The sequence below is a fragment of the Misgurnus anguillicaudatus genome, chromosome 8 (genome assembly GCF_027580225.2).
Source record: "Misgurnus anguillicaudatus chromosome 8, ASM2758022v2, whole genome shotgun sequence".
NCBI classification, from domain to species: domain Eukaryota; kingdom Metazoa; phylum Chordata; class Actinopteri; order Cypriniformes; family Cobitidae; genus Misgurnus; species Misgurnus anguillicaudatus.
The window spans coordinates 18,468,684-18,488,220 of record NC_073344.2 but is presented as its reverse complement, the minus strand read 5'-3'; the positions used below and the strand labels follow the sequence as shown (position 1 = coordinate 18,488,220).

Sequence of the window (19,537 nt, the reverse complement as noted above, 5' to 3'; positions counted from 1 at the left end):
TAAAAGGACTCATTCGATTCATTGCACAAGTTTACCGGAAGTTACGTTTGTTCCACGAAAGCTGTTTTTATGTTGTTCTTGCTAATATTGTCTATAATACAATAAAGAATAAAATCCTTTATATATTATAAATGTGTTTTGATTAGGTCAGAAGTACATAATGAAATAATTATAAAGGAGAATAAAACTTGTTGGTGTACACACATATGCCGGTCTTCGGAACACCAAGTAAAATCAGCAGACACAACGGAGCATTTGATTTCTATACACCGATCAGCCATTACATTTTGACCACCTGGCTAATATTGTGTAGGTCCCCCACCAAAACAGCCCTGACCGGACTCCACTAGACGTTTCTATCAAAACCTGCATTCACTTTTTAGCAATTTCAGCTACAGTAGCTCATCTGTTGGATCGGACTACATGGGCCAGATTCCCTCCCTATGTGCATCAATGATCTTGGTCGCCCATGACCCTGTCACCGGATCACCGCTTTTCCTTCCTTGGACCACTTTTGAAAGGTACTGACCACTGCAGACTGGGAACACCCCATAAGAGCTGCAGTTTTGGAGATGCTCTGACCCAGTGGTCTAGCCATCACAATTTGGCCTTTATCAAAGTCACTCAGATATTTTTCCTGCTTCTATCACATCAACTACACTTGTCCTAAATAAGTGTTTTTCTAATGGTCACATATTAGTACGGCTAATGTACTTTAAAGGAGTATAACATTTTCTTAAAAGAAAAATCCAGATAATTTACTCACCACCATGTCATCTAAAATGTTGATGTCTTTCTTTGTTCAGTCGAGAAGAAATTATGTTTTTTGAGGAAAACATTGCAGGATTTTTCTCATTTTAATTGACTTTTTTAATAGACACCAACAATTAACACTTAACTCAACACTTAACAGTTTTTTTCAACGGAGTTTCAGAGGTCTATGGACGATCCCAGGCGAGGCATTGGGGTCTTGTCTGGCGAAACGATTGTCATTTTTGACAAGAAAAATATACGCTCTTTTAAACCACAACTTTTCGTCTAGGTCCGGTCCAGCGCGACCTAACGTAAATGCGTAGTGACGTAGGGAGGTCACGTGTTACATATATAAAACGCACATTTGCAGACCATTGTAAACAATAAACTGACACAAAGACATTAATTAGTATCAGTTGACATACAACAACGTAGGAACGGTCCTCTTTCAACACATTTGTAAACACTGGGGCGGAGTTTCGCGTTCGTCTTCTGTGACCTCTTGACGTCATGACGTATTGCGTGGGGTCACCTGGCGCATCACGACCGGATCTAGACGAGAAGTTGTGGTTTAAAAGTGAATATTTTTTATTTTTCTTGTCAAAAATGACAATCGTTTCGCTAGATAAGAACCTTATGCCTTGTTTGGGATTGTTTATAGTCCTTTGAAACTCCGTTGAAAAAAACTGTTATGTGTTGGGTTGGGTGTTGATTGTTGGTGTCTGTTAAAGTCCATTAAAATGAGAAAAACCCTGCAATGTTTTCCTCAAAAAACATAATTTCTTTTCGACTGAACAAAGAAAGACATCAACATTTTGGATGACATGGTGGTGAGTAAATTATCTGGATTTTTATAAGAAAATGGAATATTCCTTTAACTCCGTACAATATAAAATCAAAATTTAAAAGAGCTTCAGTTGCTAAGTGACTAAAGGTTACTTTGTATCTTCAGAAATGGCTTTAATATGTCTCCAAAAACCTGGAATGCCCTCCAACACAACTGGGGGTCCATGGCCCAACCACAACATACTTTCAAGGAGACCTCAAGATGACTTAAAGGGGTCATATGAGATTTTTAAGATGTAAAATAAGTCTTTGGTGTCCACAGAATGTGCATGTGAAGTTTTAACTTAAAATACCCCACAGATCATTAATTTTAGCATGTTAAAATTGCAACTTGGAAGGCCTGAGCGAAAATGTGCCGATTTTGGGTGTGTCCTTTAAAATGCAAATGCAAACACTGATCGCAGTAATGGTTTATAATAATTTTGCTGTCAATTTTCACTAAATTGCAGTGACGTGGTTGGATAGTGCAGATTAAGGGGCGGTTTTATCCCCTTCTGACATCACAAGGGAAGCCAAATTTCAATGAGCTATTTTTTCACATGCTTGCAGATAATGGTTTACCAAAAATAAGTTACTGTGTTGTTCTTTTTCACATTTTCTGGGTTGATAGAAGCACTGGAGATCCAATTATAGCACTTAAACATGGAAAAAGTCAGATTTTCATGCTATGACTCCTTTAAAATTATTTTAAAAAAGACAAACAAGCTAAAGCAACTAAAATTTTAAACATGTCTTAGTGTTTGGTATAACAAATATACACCTTTAGTTATGCCAACCTTAAAAATATTTTATTGGTACACTCATGGTGCTGAATAGCACTAAAAGTGATTCACTGTATAGGGGAACCATTTTTAGTGCTAAACATCACCTTTGTATCACCTGTGTAGAACCATATTGTGCTATGTTGAACCATAAGTGGTGCTATAGTCACCACTTATGGTACTATAAAGGTGCTCTAGCACTAAAATGGATTTCAGTCATTGATTTCAATCTTTGACCATGACCATGCAGTCAATATCTAATATAGCATGGTTATTTTTCACAGAATGCTCTTTGCATTATGTAGGATGATTTTGTGTATAAAGCAATAAATCACCAAAAAAAAAAACACTAATGCAATTAAGGGCTATAGTTTATCCCTGCTGTGCGCTCTCCCCAGGCGCCATTTTCACACAGGTTAATCTGAAGGAGCTCCAGGAGCCTTTTTGTTTCGGGTGGCAAGGGTTAAAGCGTCTATCTGCCATTGGGCGGTATGGAGATCCAGCCATCTGCAAGCAAAGCAGCTGTCGCCTTCGCCTTCACGCAAGAGATCGGTGCAGGAAAACACTGTGGATGGACCACGAGACTTGTTGATCTCTTTCCGTTAGGAAGAAAAAGAAACGGGGCGAAATGTTTATGTTTGAAAAAGATAAACGACGCGATGTATACAGGCTTTATTTAAACTGTGACGTCCCTGTGTTTTTTCCAATTTAATGCTTTACTATTTCTCACCGCTGTCAGCAATGAGCCATCACATATTGAGGTATGTATTTATTATTGCTTTATTCATTTACCTAATATATAGATGTAGATATATAAAAATTGATAGATGACAAGTATCTGGTATTGATCGTTTGATTGAAAATATATGTTGATGATCGGAAACTGATGTGGTGCAATAAATATTTAGCCTAATATGTATACATACATTTATCCACAATACATCACATTTATATTATTATGTGACAACTATGCAGATTGTAGGCTATATAGTGTAATAATGGCGTTAATACTGCATTTTTGTTATGATTCGTGATGCAGGATCAATGAATTGCATGAATGCCACTCCCACAATGTTTTGCTTTTAATGTGCCTGCTGTGTGAAATGATGTTGTTTTTCAAATCTAAAGTCACTTTTGCACGGGATTTCTATCAGTGAATTGGTGTTATAAGCGCGGCTGCATTGACACATGGATGTCAACGATGACTCTTGGATTGGTGTTTATCCCTTAAAGGATGTGCGATGCTTTAAATCTAAAAATCGATCAAATCCATTTCAATTAGCGATGCATTGCAAGATAGACTAAATCAAAATGTCTAACGATCATGTCATCATGTTTTTCCTCTGGTTTGTCGGGAACACGCTGGTGTGTTGATGCAGCTGTACGGGTGGGCTACAGCGGACCCTGCGCTTAACTCTTTAGTTACAAGGTAGGGAAATTTAATATCCAACCTTTTATACTGTTAGTACAGTTGATGGACTCTTAATCTACTCTGAATCCGCGTATAGCAACATCAACATGCAGAGTTCTTAACAGCAGCGATGTTGGCATTTTAAAATATACCAGCTTGTTTTTAAAGAATTATGATCACATATTTAAATGCATTTTGTGTTTTTTTTTTTTCGGGTGGAAACAGATGATTCATGGTGGACAAAATTGACCATTAATACAGCAGCAGTCAATTCAGCACCACTGGAGTGGACAGCGACTTCTTGAGTTAAGCTTTCAGCCACAATGTCTCTGGAGGTAAGCGTCTGTTTTTGCCTTAAATATGATTTACGCAAACACATACGCCTAAAAAAAAGCGCATTTCTTGTTTTTCAGCTCAAATAGAATGAATCCCCTCAAACATTCCCTGTCCCACGGACACATTTGTAGGACAGTCCATACATGAATTGAGAGCAAAATGGATAAACCATCCGCGGGAATGAGTAAAGTTGGCTCTCGGTCGACGGCCTCTCTCCCTCCGGAGCCTGTGGATATTATTCGGAGTATGTCGTGCTACCGGCGCGTCAAGCTGAACGTTGGCGGTCTGCCTCACGAGGTCCTGTGGAGAACCCTGGACCGACTTCCGCGCACGAGGCTGGGCAAACTACGAGACTGCAAAACCCACGACGCGCTCATGGAAGTATGCGACGACTACAACCTGGACGACAACGAGTACTTTTTCGACCGGCACCCCGGGGCGTTCACGTCTATACTGAACTTCTACCGCACTGGAAAGTTGCACATGATGGAGGAAATGTGCGCCCTGTCCTTCAGCCAAGAGTTGGACTATTGGGGTGTGGATGAGATCTATTTGGAGTCCTGTTGCCAGGCGCGCTACCACCAAAAGAAAGAGCAAATGAATGAGGAGCTGAAACGGGAAGCCGACACTCTGAAAGACAGGGACGGGGAAGAGTTTGATAATACGTGCTGTTCAGAAAAAAGGAAGAAACTTTGGGATCTGCTAGAGAAACCTGGATCATCTGTAGCTGCCAAGGTAAACATCACTCCTCCTATATAATATATATGTTACAGGGAAATAGAAAGTAATGCATGTGTTGGTTCTTGCGGATTTCTATAGTTTGTTAAATCTTTCGAAACCATCCAGCGGTGTAAATCTCTGGCCATGCAACATTAATTTTCCTGCAGGCTCGCCATTCTGTGTCAAACATCATCAAGTGCCAAGAAAAAATGCAGTCTCAACTGTTAGGAACTGTATATCTACATTCAATTAGCTTAAAAGCGCAATGTAAAAGTGCAGTTCAGGCTTCTGGACTCGAACCAAATTGATGCAGTTGTGTAATCAATCACAACAAATCGACACAGTCTTGTTTCTTTGAATTCCAAACACATTTCCATGTAAACGTTCCTGGCATGCATGTGCCAGCTAACATGCTGGGTGATCATAGTCACTTTAACATTACTAATATTGCCTGAGGTCTGCTTTGTGGTTGACAATGTTTGAAAAGTGTGCTTAGATCAACACCGAACAGTGCTTCGCATTGTGGTCGACTGGTGCAGTGTTTATCTGCAAACCAGCTCTCTTTGTTTTGCTTCGTCTCTGTGATGGCCTTCTGTTTCACTTGTTCTAGTTCTATACTTGTGTACCTTTGTGCTAATGGTCACATGGGATTGGGAGGGATATTTCAGTGTGAGACTTGTCCTTCCTGTTACCAGGCAACAGATGGATGACTCTATCACTTTTAAAGGAAGGAGTATAAGTCACTTAAAGGACAAAGTTAGTGTTTGTGGCTCACGGCTGAAGTGGACACGTACTGCTTTGTGCACGTGTGCATGTGGGTCAGTGGCTTAGCGTAATATTGTGGTCTGGATTTGTGCAAAATTGCATTAAAATGCAAAATTACAAGTGATTATACATATGTACTGTTCTTAATTCTTTTAATCTACATTGTTGAAGAAAACACTATGCACTTTTTTCAAAAATGTATATAAATACAAATATTATGTCTTGAAGAACTTCTATCGTCTGCAATATCATTGTTTGTCATTGACCCAGATACATATGGTCTTCTAAGCACACCGACGAGAAAAGAGTCACGCTTCTTTTTGGACTCGCTCTTATTCTCTGTCTTTCTTCTCTCTCTCTCTCCCTCTTTTTCATGCTTCTTCGCTGCACCTCTGGCTAAATGTCAGGCAAATGTCACATTAATTATCCTCCATGAGACTGTGTGTCCCATTCTGTTCTCGACCCCTCCTCTTCCCCATTCTCACTGGAACCGAGCTCTGTCTACATCTGTCGCAAATCAAATTTCGCTGCATGGTCCTACCACACAATAAGATTATGTCAGACCACCGCCATATCGTTGCAAATTAACGTCCGGTCACATTTGAGAGGCAAAATTCAAATATTTTCTGCTTTCGCTAATACTGCGCTGCTTTGCTATATTTACTGGATGCTCTTGATAATATTTAACCTCAAGACTGAAGGTGGACATTTTGTTAAAGTATGTTGTGACTTTTGTATTTAATTGAAGCTCCCAGACGGGCAACCTGGTCTCATATCAGGATAGCTGACCCCAAAATACACTTTTAGAAAAAAAGTACATGAAGGTACAAAAGTTGTCACTAGGGCGGGTACCTATTTAAAAAGTATACAACATTTACATACTGGTACCTTAGAGGTACATACTGGTACAGCAAAGGTACATATCTGTACCTAAATGGTACTTTTTAAAAGGTACCGTCCCAGTGACAAAAAAGGTATAATGTTTGTACCTTCTTTCTGAGAGTGTACAGTATAAGACCATGAGATGTCCCTGATTTAGAAACCAGAGCTGGGCTTAGTTTTTGTAAGACAAATTTATAAGACAATGTACTTCTTTTATTAGACTGGATGATTTGATGGTGAAATGCATTTGAAATTTGCTGATAATTATTTCTAAAAATCCACCCTGTCCATTAATCCTGTATTCAACAAATTATGGCAGATATCAATGTACATGGTTGTATCTCACATTGACTTTTCAATTACAGAGGCAAAGATTAACCCCTGTTATAGTTTTGTCAGAAAACAACTTTAGGATTTTTGCTCAGATATTAAACATACAGGGGCGGTTTCTCGGACAGGGATTAGACTAGTCCTAGACTAAAATAAATGTAAGAGCTGTCCCAACTGAAAACAACTTGCACTGACATATCTTAAAATGCCTCAAAATGCACACAAGTTATGTTTTCAGTAAGGCATTTTTGTTAACACTTGTTATATTTCCTAATTAAGCTAAGGTCTAGTCCTGGCTTAAAGGAATATTCCATTTTCTTAAAAGAAAAATCCAGATAATCTACTCACCACCACCATGTCATCCAAAATGTTGATGTCCCTCTTCGTTCAGTCGAGAAGAAACCATGCTTTTTGAGGAAAACACCGCAGGATCCCTCTCACTTCAATGGACTCCAACAGACACCAACAATTAACACTTAACTCAACACTTAACAGTTTTTTTCAAAGGACTATAAACAATCCCAAACGAGGCACAAGGGTCTTATCTAGCAAAACGATTGTCATTTTTGACAATAAAAATAACAAATATACACTTTTGAAGCACAGCTTCTCGTTTGGATCCGGTCGTCATGCGCTAGCGTGACCCGACACAATACATCATCATGTCAAGAGGTCAAAGAGGACTAACGCGAAACTCCGCCCCAGTGTTTACAAGTGTGTTGAAAGAGGACCGTTCCTACGTTGTTGTATGTCAACTGATACTAATTAATGTCTTTGTGTCAGTTTATTGTTTACAATGGTCCGCAAATGTGCATTTTATATATGTCACACGTGACCTCCCTACGTCACTACGCATTTACGTTAGGTCGCGCTGGATCGGACCTAAACGAAAAGTTGTGCTTTAAAAGTGTATATTTGTTATTTTTATTGTCAAAAATGACAATCGTTTTGCTAGATAAGACCCTTAAGTCTCGTTTGGGATTGTTTATAGTCCTTTGAAACTCCGTTGAAAAAAACTGTTAAGTGTTGAGTTAAGTATTAATTGTTGGTGTCTATTAAAGTCCATTAAAATGAGAAAAATCCTGCAATGTTTTCCTCAAAAAACATAATTTCTTCTCGACTGAACAAAGAAAGACATCAACATTTTGGATGACATTGTGGTGAGTAAATTATCTGGATTTTTCTTTTAAGAAAATGGAATATTCCTTTAAGTTTATCCTTGTCCGGGAAACCACCCCACAGAGATTAATATAAAATTAAAAATTTAATTAAATAAATTGTAATATTCTGATCTAAAAGGTGCGATTTTGCAATGCTACTTTACTTCAAAACAAAACTGTAAAAAAAGATTTGTTGGTTCAACTTAAAAAAGTAAGTGTTCATGCTGCCTTGAAACTTTGAGTTAATTTAACTTATTGTATATAAAATATTAAAATATTAGTTGACTCAACAGTTATGCTAAGTTAACTATATTTTTTAACTTAGTTGAATTAATTTGAATTTAAGGCAGCATGAACACTTACTATTTTTAAGTTGAAACAACCAACCTCTATTTACAGTGTATAACATTCATCTTTACACTTCCATTTCATTTTTCAACACATCTCACAGTGTGAAACGTTAATGCCCACTTTAACTATAACTATTGAACTTTAATTCAATATTAGCCTTTAATATTACCCATAGGAAATGTACTACTACAGAAACACTGACTGTCAAGCATGAACTGCTCATCGCCGGTTTGACGCCATCATTACTATACTGTGTTCAAACCTTTATGTTGTACTTTGAAACACTAATTTAGGTTATTTTCAGCCTATTTGATTTAAACGTGTTGTTCACGGATTGCTGTAATTTTTTTATGACCTACTTCTAGTTCAGAAATGGATGGCCCAACATACTCTTGAAGGATTGAATTGAACAGAATTCAAAACATTTATGCTTTTCATGTTGCAGTTACTTCTCTATTCAAACTTTCCTAAAATAACATTTTGTTGCTATGTTGACTGCTCTATAAAAACTCCTTATGATAAATGGAGTTCTGAATAATGTTTCATCTAAGTATCAAGTGTCTGCCATATCTCAAATTGCTTAGGAGAAAAGGGCCATCCACATTGATTTTATTGTTCTGTATCCATCACAGTTATAAATCAGTGTGGGTAGCAGAGTTCATAAAAGTCGGGGTTACTTTGCAGAGTTTGATGCATGGTTGAGATCCTTAAAACTTTAGTGAAGGGTTAACAGGATAATGACCACTGACCTTAGATAATGCTTATAAAACCAAAAAAATGATTGAAAAGCTGGGGGCAGTACCCATTTAAAAAGTACACCTATGCACTTAAAGAGTACCTCAAAGGGACATATTGGTACCAAAGCATATTAGCACCTCAAAAGCACATTCACTCTAAAAATGGCTGGGTTATTTTGACCCATAATGGGTAAGCATTGGACAGAACACATGCTGGGTTAAAAATGACCCAATGTTGTGTCAATTTTAACCCAGCGGTGTGTTCTGTCCAATATTTACCCATTATGGGTAAAAAAATAACCCAGACATTTTTACAGTGTTTTAGTACCAAATGTATACATATCTGTACCTACGTAACTTGTACTGAAGTCATGAGAGTTATGTAGTAGAAATGCATGTCTATCATACTGTATCTATAATAAATAAGCACAGTCCAGTGTTTTATTTTATATCAGTGTCTGTGTAGTTAAGAAGTGAACAAGGGTTATGAACATATGCCTACAGTATATACAATTATTGGGGATGCACCGAATATTCCGCCACCATAAAAGAAAGACTTTTATCACCAAAACTATACGACCGAAATGTTGTGCTGACGCAAACAGAAACCACGACCTGCATGTGCTTGTCTAAAGCTGTGGACGTATTTAACGGCAAAAAGGGGCTAAAGTGAGCAGCCTTCTGTACGCACAGACGCACATGCGGTTGAATGTATCCGATCCAGCTCCAGTCAGACGTGATCATCACTATGCCCTTCAAAGATCAGAACTCTTGATGTGTAAACTTTAGAGAGAGCTGCGCTAATGTGTCTCATACTGTAGTCTATTAAAATACATTTGGCAATTTAAGCAATAAAAAACAAAGTAACGTTTTTATGTGGGGCGACTATTTATGCTGCGGCGTTTGGAATTCGCCCTCCGTCCATGTGCGTGCTCACGTTTAAGTGCACTCAGTAGTGCATACACGGAGAGACGCGTTTCAAAAAGCAAGCAAACAAAAATCTTTCTGTTACTGACAAAATGATCTCCACAGTATTCTTTTCTAATAAGAACATTTGTTTATGTTTAAGTGTTTGTAGATTACAGTCAGAAACCAGTCTGTGCTTATTTGGTCTTAAAGAGACAGTAACCTCAATTAACCTGCTTAAGTCTGTGTCATTAATTTTAATCGAACAATTCAAGACAAAGAGAAAAATCACTTCTGTAGCTCTAAAAAATAATTATTATATTTAATATATACAATAAAGACATTCATTTAATTCTTTTGTATACATTTTTGCAATATCTTTATTTGTTATTAGATTAGATTCATTAGAGTTGCCTCAAAAACTGTAATGTGATACGAACTGTGAGTTTTGTGATCGGTCACACCCCTAGTAAAGTTAGTACACAGTCATAGCCATAAATGCAATGGTACTAATAATTGGCATAATAATTTCTTTCATTGTTTCGGTTTTCTGCCTTGGTTTCCTCGTTTTCAGTTTCGGCAAAGAATTTTTATTTCGGTGCATCTCTAAAAATTATTTAAAACACCTGTTATGCATTGTTATTATTTTTGCGTATTGGTATTATTATATTGATATTATAAATCTTTAAATCCTGGCTTTATATCAGGGCCGTAGGCACGAGGGGGCCTGGGTGGGCCTTGGCCCCCTCATTTACATGTCCAGCCTCCTCAGATTTCCAATTGCTTAAAATAAAATAAGATTGCTGATTTCTTAGTCTGATTGATAGATTGACCAATCAAAATGCTGTGCGGTAAAATGCAGCTATTTTCAAACTTGATTGGATTAGCTCATGTCACCGCGTTGTTGTGCTTAACTTATATAAACTTAAATATATATATACAAGTTGCCCCCTCATTTTAAGATAGGACCCCCCTAAAATAAAATTCTGGCTACGCCCCTGCTTTATATGCTAACATTCTCCAGTGCCCTTGGCCACTTTTTTAAATCACTTCATGGAAACAGGTCCTAACGTGTGGATGTTTCCAGTTAGAATATCCCAATTACCTCTGACATACATGAGAACTTTCTTATTATGATTCATAAATCACAACATTGTTTCATGAATCATCTAATGCTCAGCGAGCTTTACATATAAACCATTCTAGGAGCCATTTGGTGTGTTATTGTGCATTCAGGTCTAATCGCCCTGCATCCGATTGACCTTATTTATGAATATGTGGGTCAGTAAAGTATCATTCATTGCTTGTTCAGTAAGATCAGACTTTTGGGGTTGAAGAAATGTGATCACATTTTTAACATTTGTGACTGGTGACAATTCAGTTTATAGTAGGTGGAGAGCTTTGTAAAATTCTGCTGTTGACTTTCCTGAGCAGATGATATTCTTCGGCACTCGGGCCCTGTTTTATTAATAACAACCCATATGATTGCATATATAATGAATAATTCTTTAATTAAATCATTAGAAGGTCATTCATAGCATTAAGGCGACTAGGCGGTCTTCAAATCTAATAAATAGAGAAAAGTAATTATTGTTCAGATTAATCAGCAGATTCACCAAGCCCTAGAGAAATGTACCACCATCCAGCAACAATAGTTTTAAAAAGCTTTAAAAACGACGCATATTTCTCCGTGTTCCTTTCTCAGTTAGCAAAACATGCCGCGAGTCATGAATGCAAGCTGGCTCGCAGTGTATTTGCATGAACAGAAGTGACTTTTCTAGAGCGGTGCGTCTTGCTTTGACATTCAAGAGCCGGTTCGTACCGGAGTTTTTAAAGATACTTTCCAATTATACGGACCTAAGGCCCCTGAATTCATTTGATTTATACACCGTAGAATTATGGGAAATATCTCTCCTACTTTGCATACATAATGAATCTGATACCATTTATAAGCGTGACTTCACAAAGCTCCGAGCTTTTTAAGTTACTTTTTCAAACGGTCGTTTCAGCCCTAAGCAAAAGTAACAAACTTCAAAAAGATAAAACTGTTTTAGTCCCAAAAGGTCTATACATGTGTTAATCCATCCTTAATCACAGCATTCCCATTCACCTACACACAATTGGCAGCCGAGCCTCTGTTGCCATGGCAAACTTCATCGGTTTCCAGGGCGATGGCTTGTGTCTGTGTTGAAGTAAGAGTGTGTAGTGTGCAGTGAGTACATAATGAAGCTGACATTGATTTTTCCTCATTGAAACTTGCTAGTTTGATCGGCATGCTATATCACAAAACTATATACCGCAGTCTCACATGCTTTTCTTTCTAGTGTTTGCTTGTTACTGTATCCTTAAAGTCCCAATAAAATTAAAGGTCCCGTTCTTTCTGTGTTTTTAAAGCTTTGATTGTGTTTACATTGCCCGATATAAAATATATTACTGTCTATATATACTGTATATTACTGTCTGTTAAATTTTACTGTCCTCAAAACAGGCTGATGTCTTCCTTGTTCTATGAAGTCCCTCCTTCAGAAATACGTAACGAGTTCTGATTGTGTAGTTTGTTTAGTGTGTTGTGATTCGATAGCAGCTTAGCTTACCGTTAGTTTAGCTGACGACTGACGTATTCCTGTGGGCGGAGTTTAGTCAAAAAACTGTTCTAGTGACATAATTAAAGCAGGAAGTAGAGGGCTGTAGTCCAAACCGGCCGTTCGCTGTAGGCTTTGAAAGGCGAATTCTGTTAAAGAAAATATATCGCCTGGCAGTGAACTTTGAGCTTTATCAATTTACTGGTATTATTTATGCTATTATAGCAACATTACACACTAACTAGGGTTTAAAAAATTGGATCAGGAAGAATGTGACCTTTAAACATTTTAACATAATATTGCACTGTTTATTATAAACAATTTATTAATGTAAGTCATTATTTTAAAAAAATTAATTAAATAAAAATCTGAAAATGTTTTTCCACTCTTCTGTCGATAATTCTCTGATGACATCAAGCTAGACAGCTTGGGCGGGAGCATCCGTTAACTCCGCCCCCTCCAACTGTCAGTCTGATGCCAGTTCCATTTTTAAATAAAACGCCTTCTTTTCTATATCCAGTCAAAGCACACTATTTCCCTCGCTGTTTTATGTCAGAACACAGAAGTCCATCGTGACTTTTGGTTCTCAGGGACTTTAAGGGGAGCTAATGGAATTTTGGGAAACCTTAACCATTATCTATATTTATGTGCATTGTACATCTGAAAGACGCATTTAGTGTTGCTAACTTATGGCGCTTTTCCATTGCATAGTGCCCCACGGTTTGGTTTGGTTTGGGTCGGTTCAGCTCACCTCACTTTGGCGTGGTTAGCTTTTCCATTGAGTTTAGTATCTCTTCGCAGTGGGAGGAATTATAGGCGTGTCGTTATATTTGCGCTGCATACGGCTGTGACATCATACAAGAGAGAGCGTCCTTGTACATTCCCATACATTTATTTATTTATCAGTCCGCCACAAAATTAAAATTGGCCACCACAAATAGATGTTTACTTTGCACATCGCGTTTATAACTACCTCTCTCTCACATAACAGTTTCTGTTCAAACACCCGTGGCGTCTGTTGACGGCGCTCCGCTGAGCCTCAATGAAGTTGCATTAAAGCATAAATAATACTGACGTGCACGTCGCGAATGTGCCGCCACCAACTGCAAGTCTGGAAAAAACTTTTATGTGTTCCTGATTCACAACCTGTGGATGTTTTTAATCGCTAAAAGGGTGTTTGGAAACTTAAAACAGAGCACAGATGACAACATGTTTGCTCGAGACAGCGCAAGCTAGCAGCAAGCCTTAAGCTAAAGCTAATATTTTACATAATAGGATGACGGCGCCGATGACGATTCTCTCAGACCAATCAGTGAACTACAGTGTTTACGCGTCACGTTTGGTATCAGCTCGGGCCGCTTGGAACCCCAACCGAGGTGGTACGAAAAAAAGTATCGGGTACTACGAAGTGATCCCAATGGAAAAGCTCCCAAAAGTGGGCTGACCCGACCCAGACTGGGCCGGACCGTGGGGTGCTATGCAATGGAAAAGCGCCATTAGTAGCTTTATCACTAGATTTTGAGACTTTTTTAGACTCCTTTATTTAGGGCCCGAGCACACCGGGGTGTGAGGACCCTATTGTTCTTCAAGGAGTTATTATTATTGACTTTATTTATTTTTTTTAAGTGCCTAGCGACAAATCTAGTGAACTTTTTGGACAAACCTTAGATTTATTTAGTACAGTGATTCTTAAAGGCAGGGTAGGCAGGAATTATCTAAAAAACTTTTTTACAAGTTTGTCTAAACTGTCTTTGTATGCAGATGCATGATTGGAGTGTGGGTACTCTGAAAAAGAGTGTAAAATTCGAGTGTCTGTAGGCCTCTCACGACTGTGTTAGACACAGTTAATTATTTCCATCCGGGACGAAACATATGATTAGCTTGCTCAAATATCACTCTCTCTCGCGACCATGGCTCCACCCGTTGCTATGGGATCTGCCAAGACATGCGCACACCCGATTGATTTGAACGTGCACAAGGCAATAGGAAGAGCCAAAGGACAGCAGAGAAATAGCATTCACAACTCACAGAAACTGCATTCACATCTTACAGTACCTGTATATCCAGTCAGCGAAGGCAAAAAAGGAATAAACGAAGCAATCAAACGAGAGTAAATATCGCGTGGCTTTTCCTCGAGTCGATGATGCGGTAGTGGAATTGTCTGCGGAGTGTAGTCCTCGTCAGAGTCAACAATGCTTTCATCACAGAAACTCTTCCATGCAAAACACTGGCTTAATAGTGAGTACTAAAAGCCATCCGTTTATAAAAGCCATCTGTTTATATTCCTAGTGATAAAGTTAGGTGTATTATTACATGTGATTGTGACTTGATGTTATTACATGCACCGCGCTCCTTCCTCTCCGCTTGTCTGAGGTAATTTGCGCGTTCATGTGTTTTGGGGGCGTGGCTTAAGAAGAAACCCAGAAGGGAGGGGGTGGAGTGAATGGAAAAATTGGCTGTGTTTGGAGCGGTGCTGAGAGGTCTACAGACACTCGATTTTTGTACTCTCTTTTTCAGAGTACTTACATTTTACTTGTGTATTGATATATAAAGACAGTTTAAACAAATTTGTAAAAAAGTTTTTTTTAGATAATTCCTGCCTATCCTGCCTTTAATCGGTGGGCCTTGGAGCGTCAATCGGGTGGCCGCGTAGGCAGAGGTAGACTACTGACGAATGATTTTTATTTATTTTCAATTGACAAATCTTGTTATTTTTGCATCAAACTTTTCCTATAAATTTATATAAACAAAAACGCCCATTCATGATGCATAATCTAAAAGCCAATTTATGTTTGAATATCGCAACAACAATCATGTCGCAATGACAGATAAAACGTTTGTTCATTCAGATGCAGTCAACACACATTACGTTAAGGGGGTCGCACACCGCACGTCTGCTTCGCATTATACATACATTTTACATTCAAAAACACTGCCGGCTGACGCGATACCTTGAAAAGAAGCAAAAGCCTCACCCATGCAGTGTAGATCACTTTTAAAAACACTGGGTATCCCCTCCCTTTGTACCACTTTTTGACGTGAATCGCGCATTTGATGCTCAGGGTTTTTTCCCTTTACCGTAATTTTTTTACGTGCCGGTTACTTTTAGTTGTTTGGCTTATGCGTCACATAAAGACATATTTAATTCTTTGCATGTGAACAAGTAGAAATAATTTTAAAAGAGCACTTATTGTCCGATTCATGTTTTACATTTTCTTGATGTGTAGGTGTGTATTAGTACATGTTAAAGATATGCAAAAGGTACAAACCCCAAGGTAAACGATGACGCGTGTTATCGTCTTCAACGTTAATCTCTTTTCGTGGACTACAACAATCATAATTTCTCCCGCTTGGACTCACAGCCTGTAAATTAACTCCTGTTAGCATTGCATTGTGAGCGAATTTTTCCAAAATTGTAAGGAGCGTCACATTTCTGGCTGACATCAGAGGTATTCAGGCCAATCACAACGTACAGATTAGCTGGCCAATCAGGGACACAGAGCTTTTCAAATCCATGCAGGAAGAGAATGAAATCTGGAGCTACAAAAATGTACGGTATGTGGAAAATAATGTGCTTTTTAACCATAAACCCCACAGACACATTGTATTATACCAAATATATAAATAACGTTGTTTTTTAGCAATGAAATAGGTGCTCTTTAATACAGCCGACAATACATGAAAGATACTTTTTTTTGTCTTTCATCATTTCTGCATGTATTTAAACCGTTTCAGTCCACTCAGGGGCCCCACTAGAAATTTTGAAAATGCCCAATGAAAAAATATGAGTTTTAAAATAAATGTGTTTTTTTTCCAGTGAAAATGACACCTGTGGTTTGGTTGCCCATTAGAAGCAGTGGTATCTTTTACCTTAAGGGTGTATCTTTTACCTTAAATAGACTTCATAGTAATACGAAAGGCATCAGTTTTCAATCCTCTGTTATTCTGTATTGGTGACTATCATATTTGGAAAGGTGGTCCTAAATTGTTTTTAACCCTGGAGGACCCACGGGGTCAAATTTGTTCAATAGAATAAATGGGTTTTTGGATTTTCCTGGGTTCTCCAGGGTTAAACCATTATTGGTGGGCTGTGGTGTAGTAGATGGTAGTGCACGTCATTTTAATGTCATGTTCAGTCTCGTTTGGTTAGTTGACTGACAACATAAAATATAATAACACAATATGTGAGCACAGAGAGTAGGAAAGAAGTAGGAATGATGTGATGACATCACAAATATGCTAATTAGCATTGACATCATCTGAAGATATTTAGCGACTTTTCAAACAGGCTCTAACTGGAACCTTGGATGCATAATAGATCAATATTACTAATAGCTTGTTTGTATAATTTGACTCTTTTAAATGTAATTAAAATCTTTATCTGTCAGATCTAACAGTGCATTACAAGGTATAGCCTACATTTTATCAGTCTGTGTGTGTGTTCACTGGGATCATGCGTGCTCTACCATTGAGCTACAAGAACTCTATACTTTCTATTGTAAGTATAAAGTATTGATACGGTGCTATAAGTATAGCATTGTTAACACGAAACAAATTAGGTAGGACTACTGCACATCGGCAGAGTTTCAGGTTCGCAGTTAGCCCTGGTTGACCTGTACTCAATGTCTCTGATGACAAAATGTCAATACTGTGCTGTCTGAATATTGCACTATGTTGACTGGGACAGGCTCAGGGTTTCTCTTTAGGATTGGTATTGTGCAAGGTCAACATAACCTGGCCAGACCCAGTATTTGCTGTAAAAAATGCTGGGTTATTTTTAATTTAGTGCAGAATTAAAAAGAGACACACAGTCGTTGGGTTCAGTTAACCCCAAAGATGTTTCTATTTTATCCCATGGGTTAAAACAATCCAGCATTAATTAAATTATAACTTTTTTGTCCCTTTCTGAACCATTCTGACTTAAACTTCCTTCCCAAGAACTGCACTTATCAAGCCAATACTGCCGTGCTTTTCTGAACCCATTAAATTGGCTGATCTGCTGAATCATGGTGAATGAAGACACCCAAAAATGCTAAATCATTACCAGACAGTGCTTCTGCAGCTCCGACTAAAGCTTTTAGCAGAGCCAAGGAGGACCGTCACAGGGACAGGTGTGATTTCCCAGGACACTTATTTCTGTGATATCTGTCAGTTGGTAGGAACAATTTTTGTGTGGTATTCCAAAAATAAATCTTACAGCACCTTTGATTGCCTCACATGAACTGCCACCTCCGGAAAAGTGAGCACTTGCATAATGCATGAGCGAAGTGCTTTTATAACGTGTAAATCGTCAATGAAAATAAACAGAAGCAGACTATCCGATACAGACAGAAAGCTTTTAATTAAAATCAACTGGAAAACCTTACTGTCAACAGCAGTACAGTAGGTTGGAGTGACTGCAGACCTACAGTAAAGTAAAACAGCTTTTTCGGTTGTCATTATTATTCTCAATCAGCAATCTTAACCTTTTCAAACTTCATCAGCCTCAAGCCTTATAAGATGTTAATGGATTAATTCGATCTCTGATTATTTTAAATATAAAGATTTAGACTTATTAACAACCCTAGATCTGGTATATCTGTCTTGACAGGTGGATAGCAAACTTTAAGTCTAAAAACGTACTTTGTGGGAACAATTCTAAAGGAGGTTGGTTTTTATAGCAATTTAAAGTGTTTCTAGGGGTGCAACAATACACCGATATGGATTGATACATCGATTTTATTTCTAACGATACGATGCATCGATGCCACACGTAAAAAAATTCTCACGAATTTCTGTGGGATAGTCACTGAATTTTTTGCTCGTTTTTCCGTGGCATTCTCACGGATCTTCGCATATTTCCGTGGCCCTGCCACGGACTTTCTTTTCCGTGGCATTCTCACGGATTGGTTACTCAACTGCTTTTTCCTATTTTCAAACCATTGTCGCTTCGGTTTAGGGTTTGATTTGGCGTTTGCGTTAGTATGTCACTTTAAGTATTGGTTAATACAATTTTTTTCTGATGTATTCTTTTATATTTTCTCAACTTTAATCAATTGTCACCTGGCGTTGGGGTTAGAGTTGTGTTTGGGTAGGAATGTCATTTTATGTAAATCTAATGTAAATGTAAATCTAACTACCTCAGTGTTTGTCACTTTTGCCCATTTTGGCACAAAAAACTGAAAGACTTTGACTGTTGCCATCATAAGCTTGATTGTATGTGACACTTTGATGTGACTTGTTATCAGTGTTGGGGGTAACGCATTACAAGTAACGGACATTACGTAATAATATTACTTTTCTGAAGTAACAAGTAAAGCATTACTTTATAAATGTACACATTGAGTTACTTTTTAAAAAAGTAATGCAAGTTACTTTTCAGTTTAACTAATTCGATTTAAAAATAAAATAATGTACTGAATTAAACTGAACATATTAACGTAAAATTATGCACTCTGTGCACCTGAGCGGGAACAGATTGAGTCAGAAACGGAGATGGCAGGCCAGAGCTTGACATTTTTGGGATCATAAAAAACCTGAAAGAAATCAAGCCTCAGCCAAGTAAGAAAAAGTAACGCAAAAGTAACTTAAAAGTAACGTAAACATTACTTTCCATGAAAAGTAACTAAGTAACGCAATTAGTTACTTTTTTGGGGGGTAACTTAGTATTGTATTGCATTACTTTTAAAAGTAACTTTCCCCAACACTGCTCATTATTCATTTTCTTTATTAAAAAAAAAGGTATTTTTGTTGTTGTAAATGTTCCAATTAGGACAGAAATTGTGCCGTTATCAAAGAGTTCCATTAAATGTTCATGTTATATATTTTGGTAGCATTTATAAGTAAAAATGTAATCGCTTATGTAGGCATGTATATAAAAATATTGATAATTTAATCAAATTGGATCGAATCGTAATCAGTGTTTGATGTATCAGCAAAAATCGCATTGCTGGCGGAGAAAAGTTTACTGAATCGTAATGAACTGTCCGTTTGTCGTATTTTATTTAAGTATCAACTA

The 19,537-nt window shown here is 37.8% G+C and overlaps 1 protein-coding gene across 1 annotated transcript in view; it reads left to right on the top strand.

Annotated features, from left to right (window-relative positions):
* Positions 1-2,732: 2,732 nt before the first annotated feature.
* Positions 2,733-19,537, top strand: part of kcnb1 (potassium voltage-gated channel, Shab-related subfamily, member 1) — a 36,651-nt gene continuing 19,846 nt past the window's right edge. Inside the window, exons 1-4 of the mRNA XM_055213922.2 lie at positions 2,733-3,121; positions 3,740-3,789; positions 3,997-4,106; positions 4,185-4,842. Of these exons, the coding sequence (XP_055069897.1) occupies positions 4,267-4,842 (576 nt within the window). The 5' untranslated portion in view covers positions 2,733-3,121; positions 3,740-3,789; positions 3,997-4,106; positions 4,185-4,266. The remainder of the gene's footprint in view (positions 3,122-3,739; positions 3,790-3,996; positions 4,107-4,184; positions 4,843-19,537) is intronic.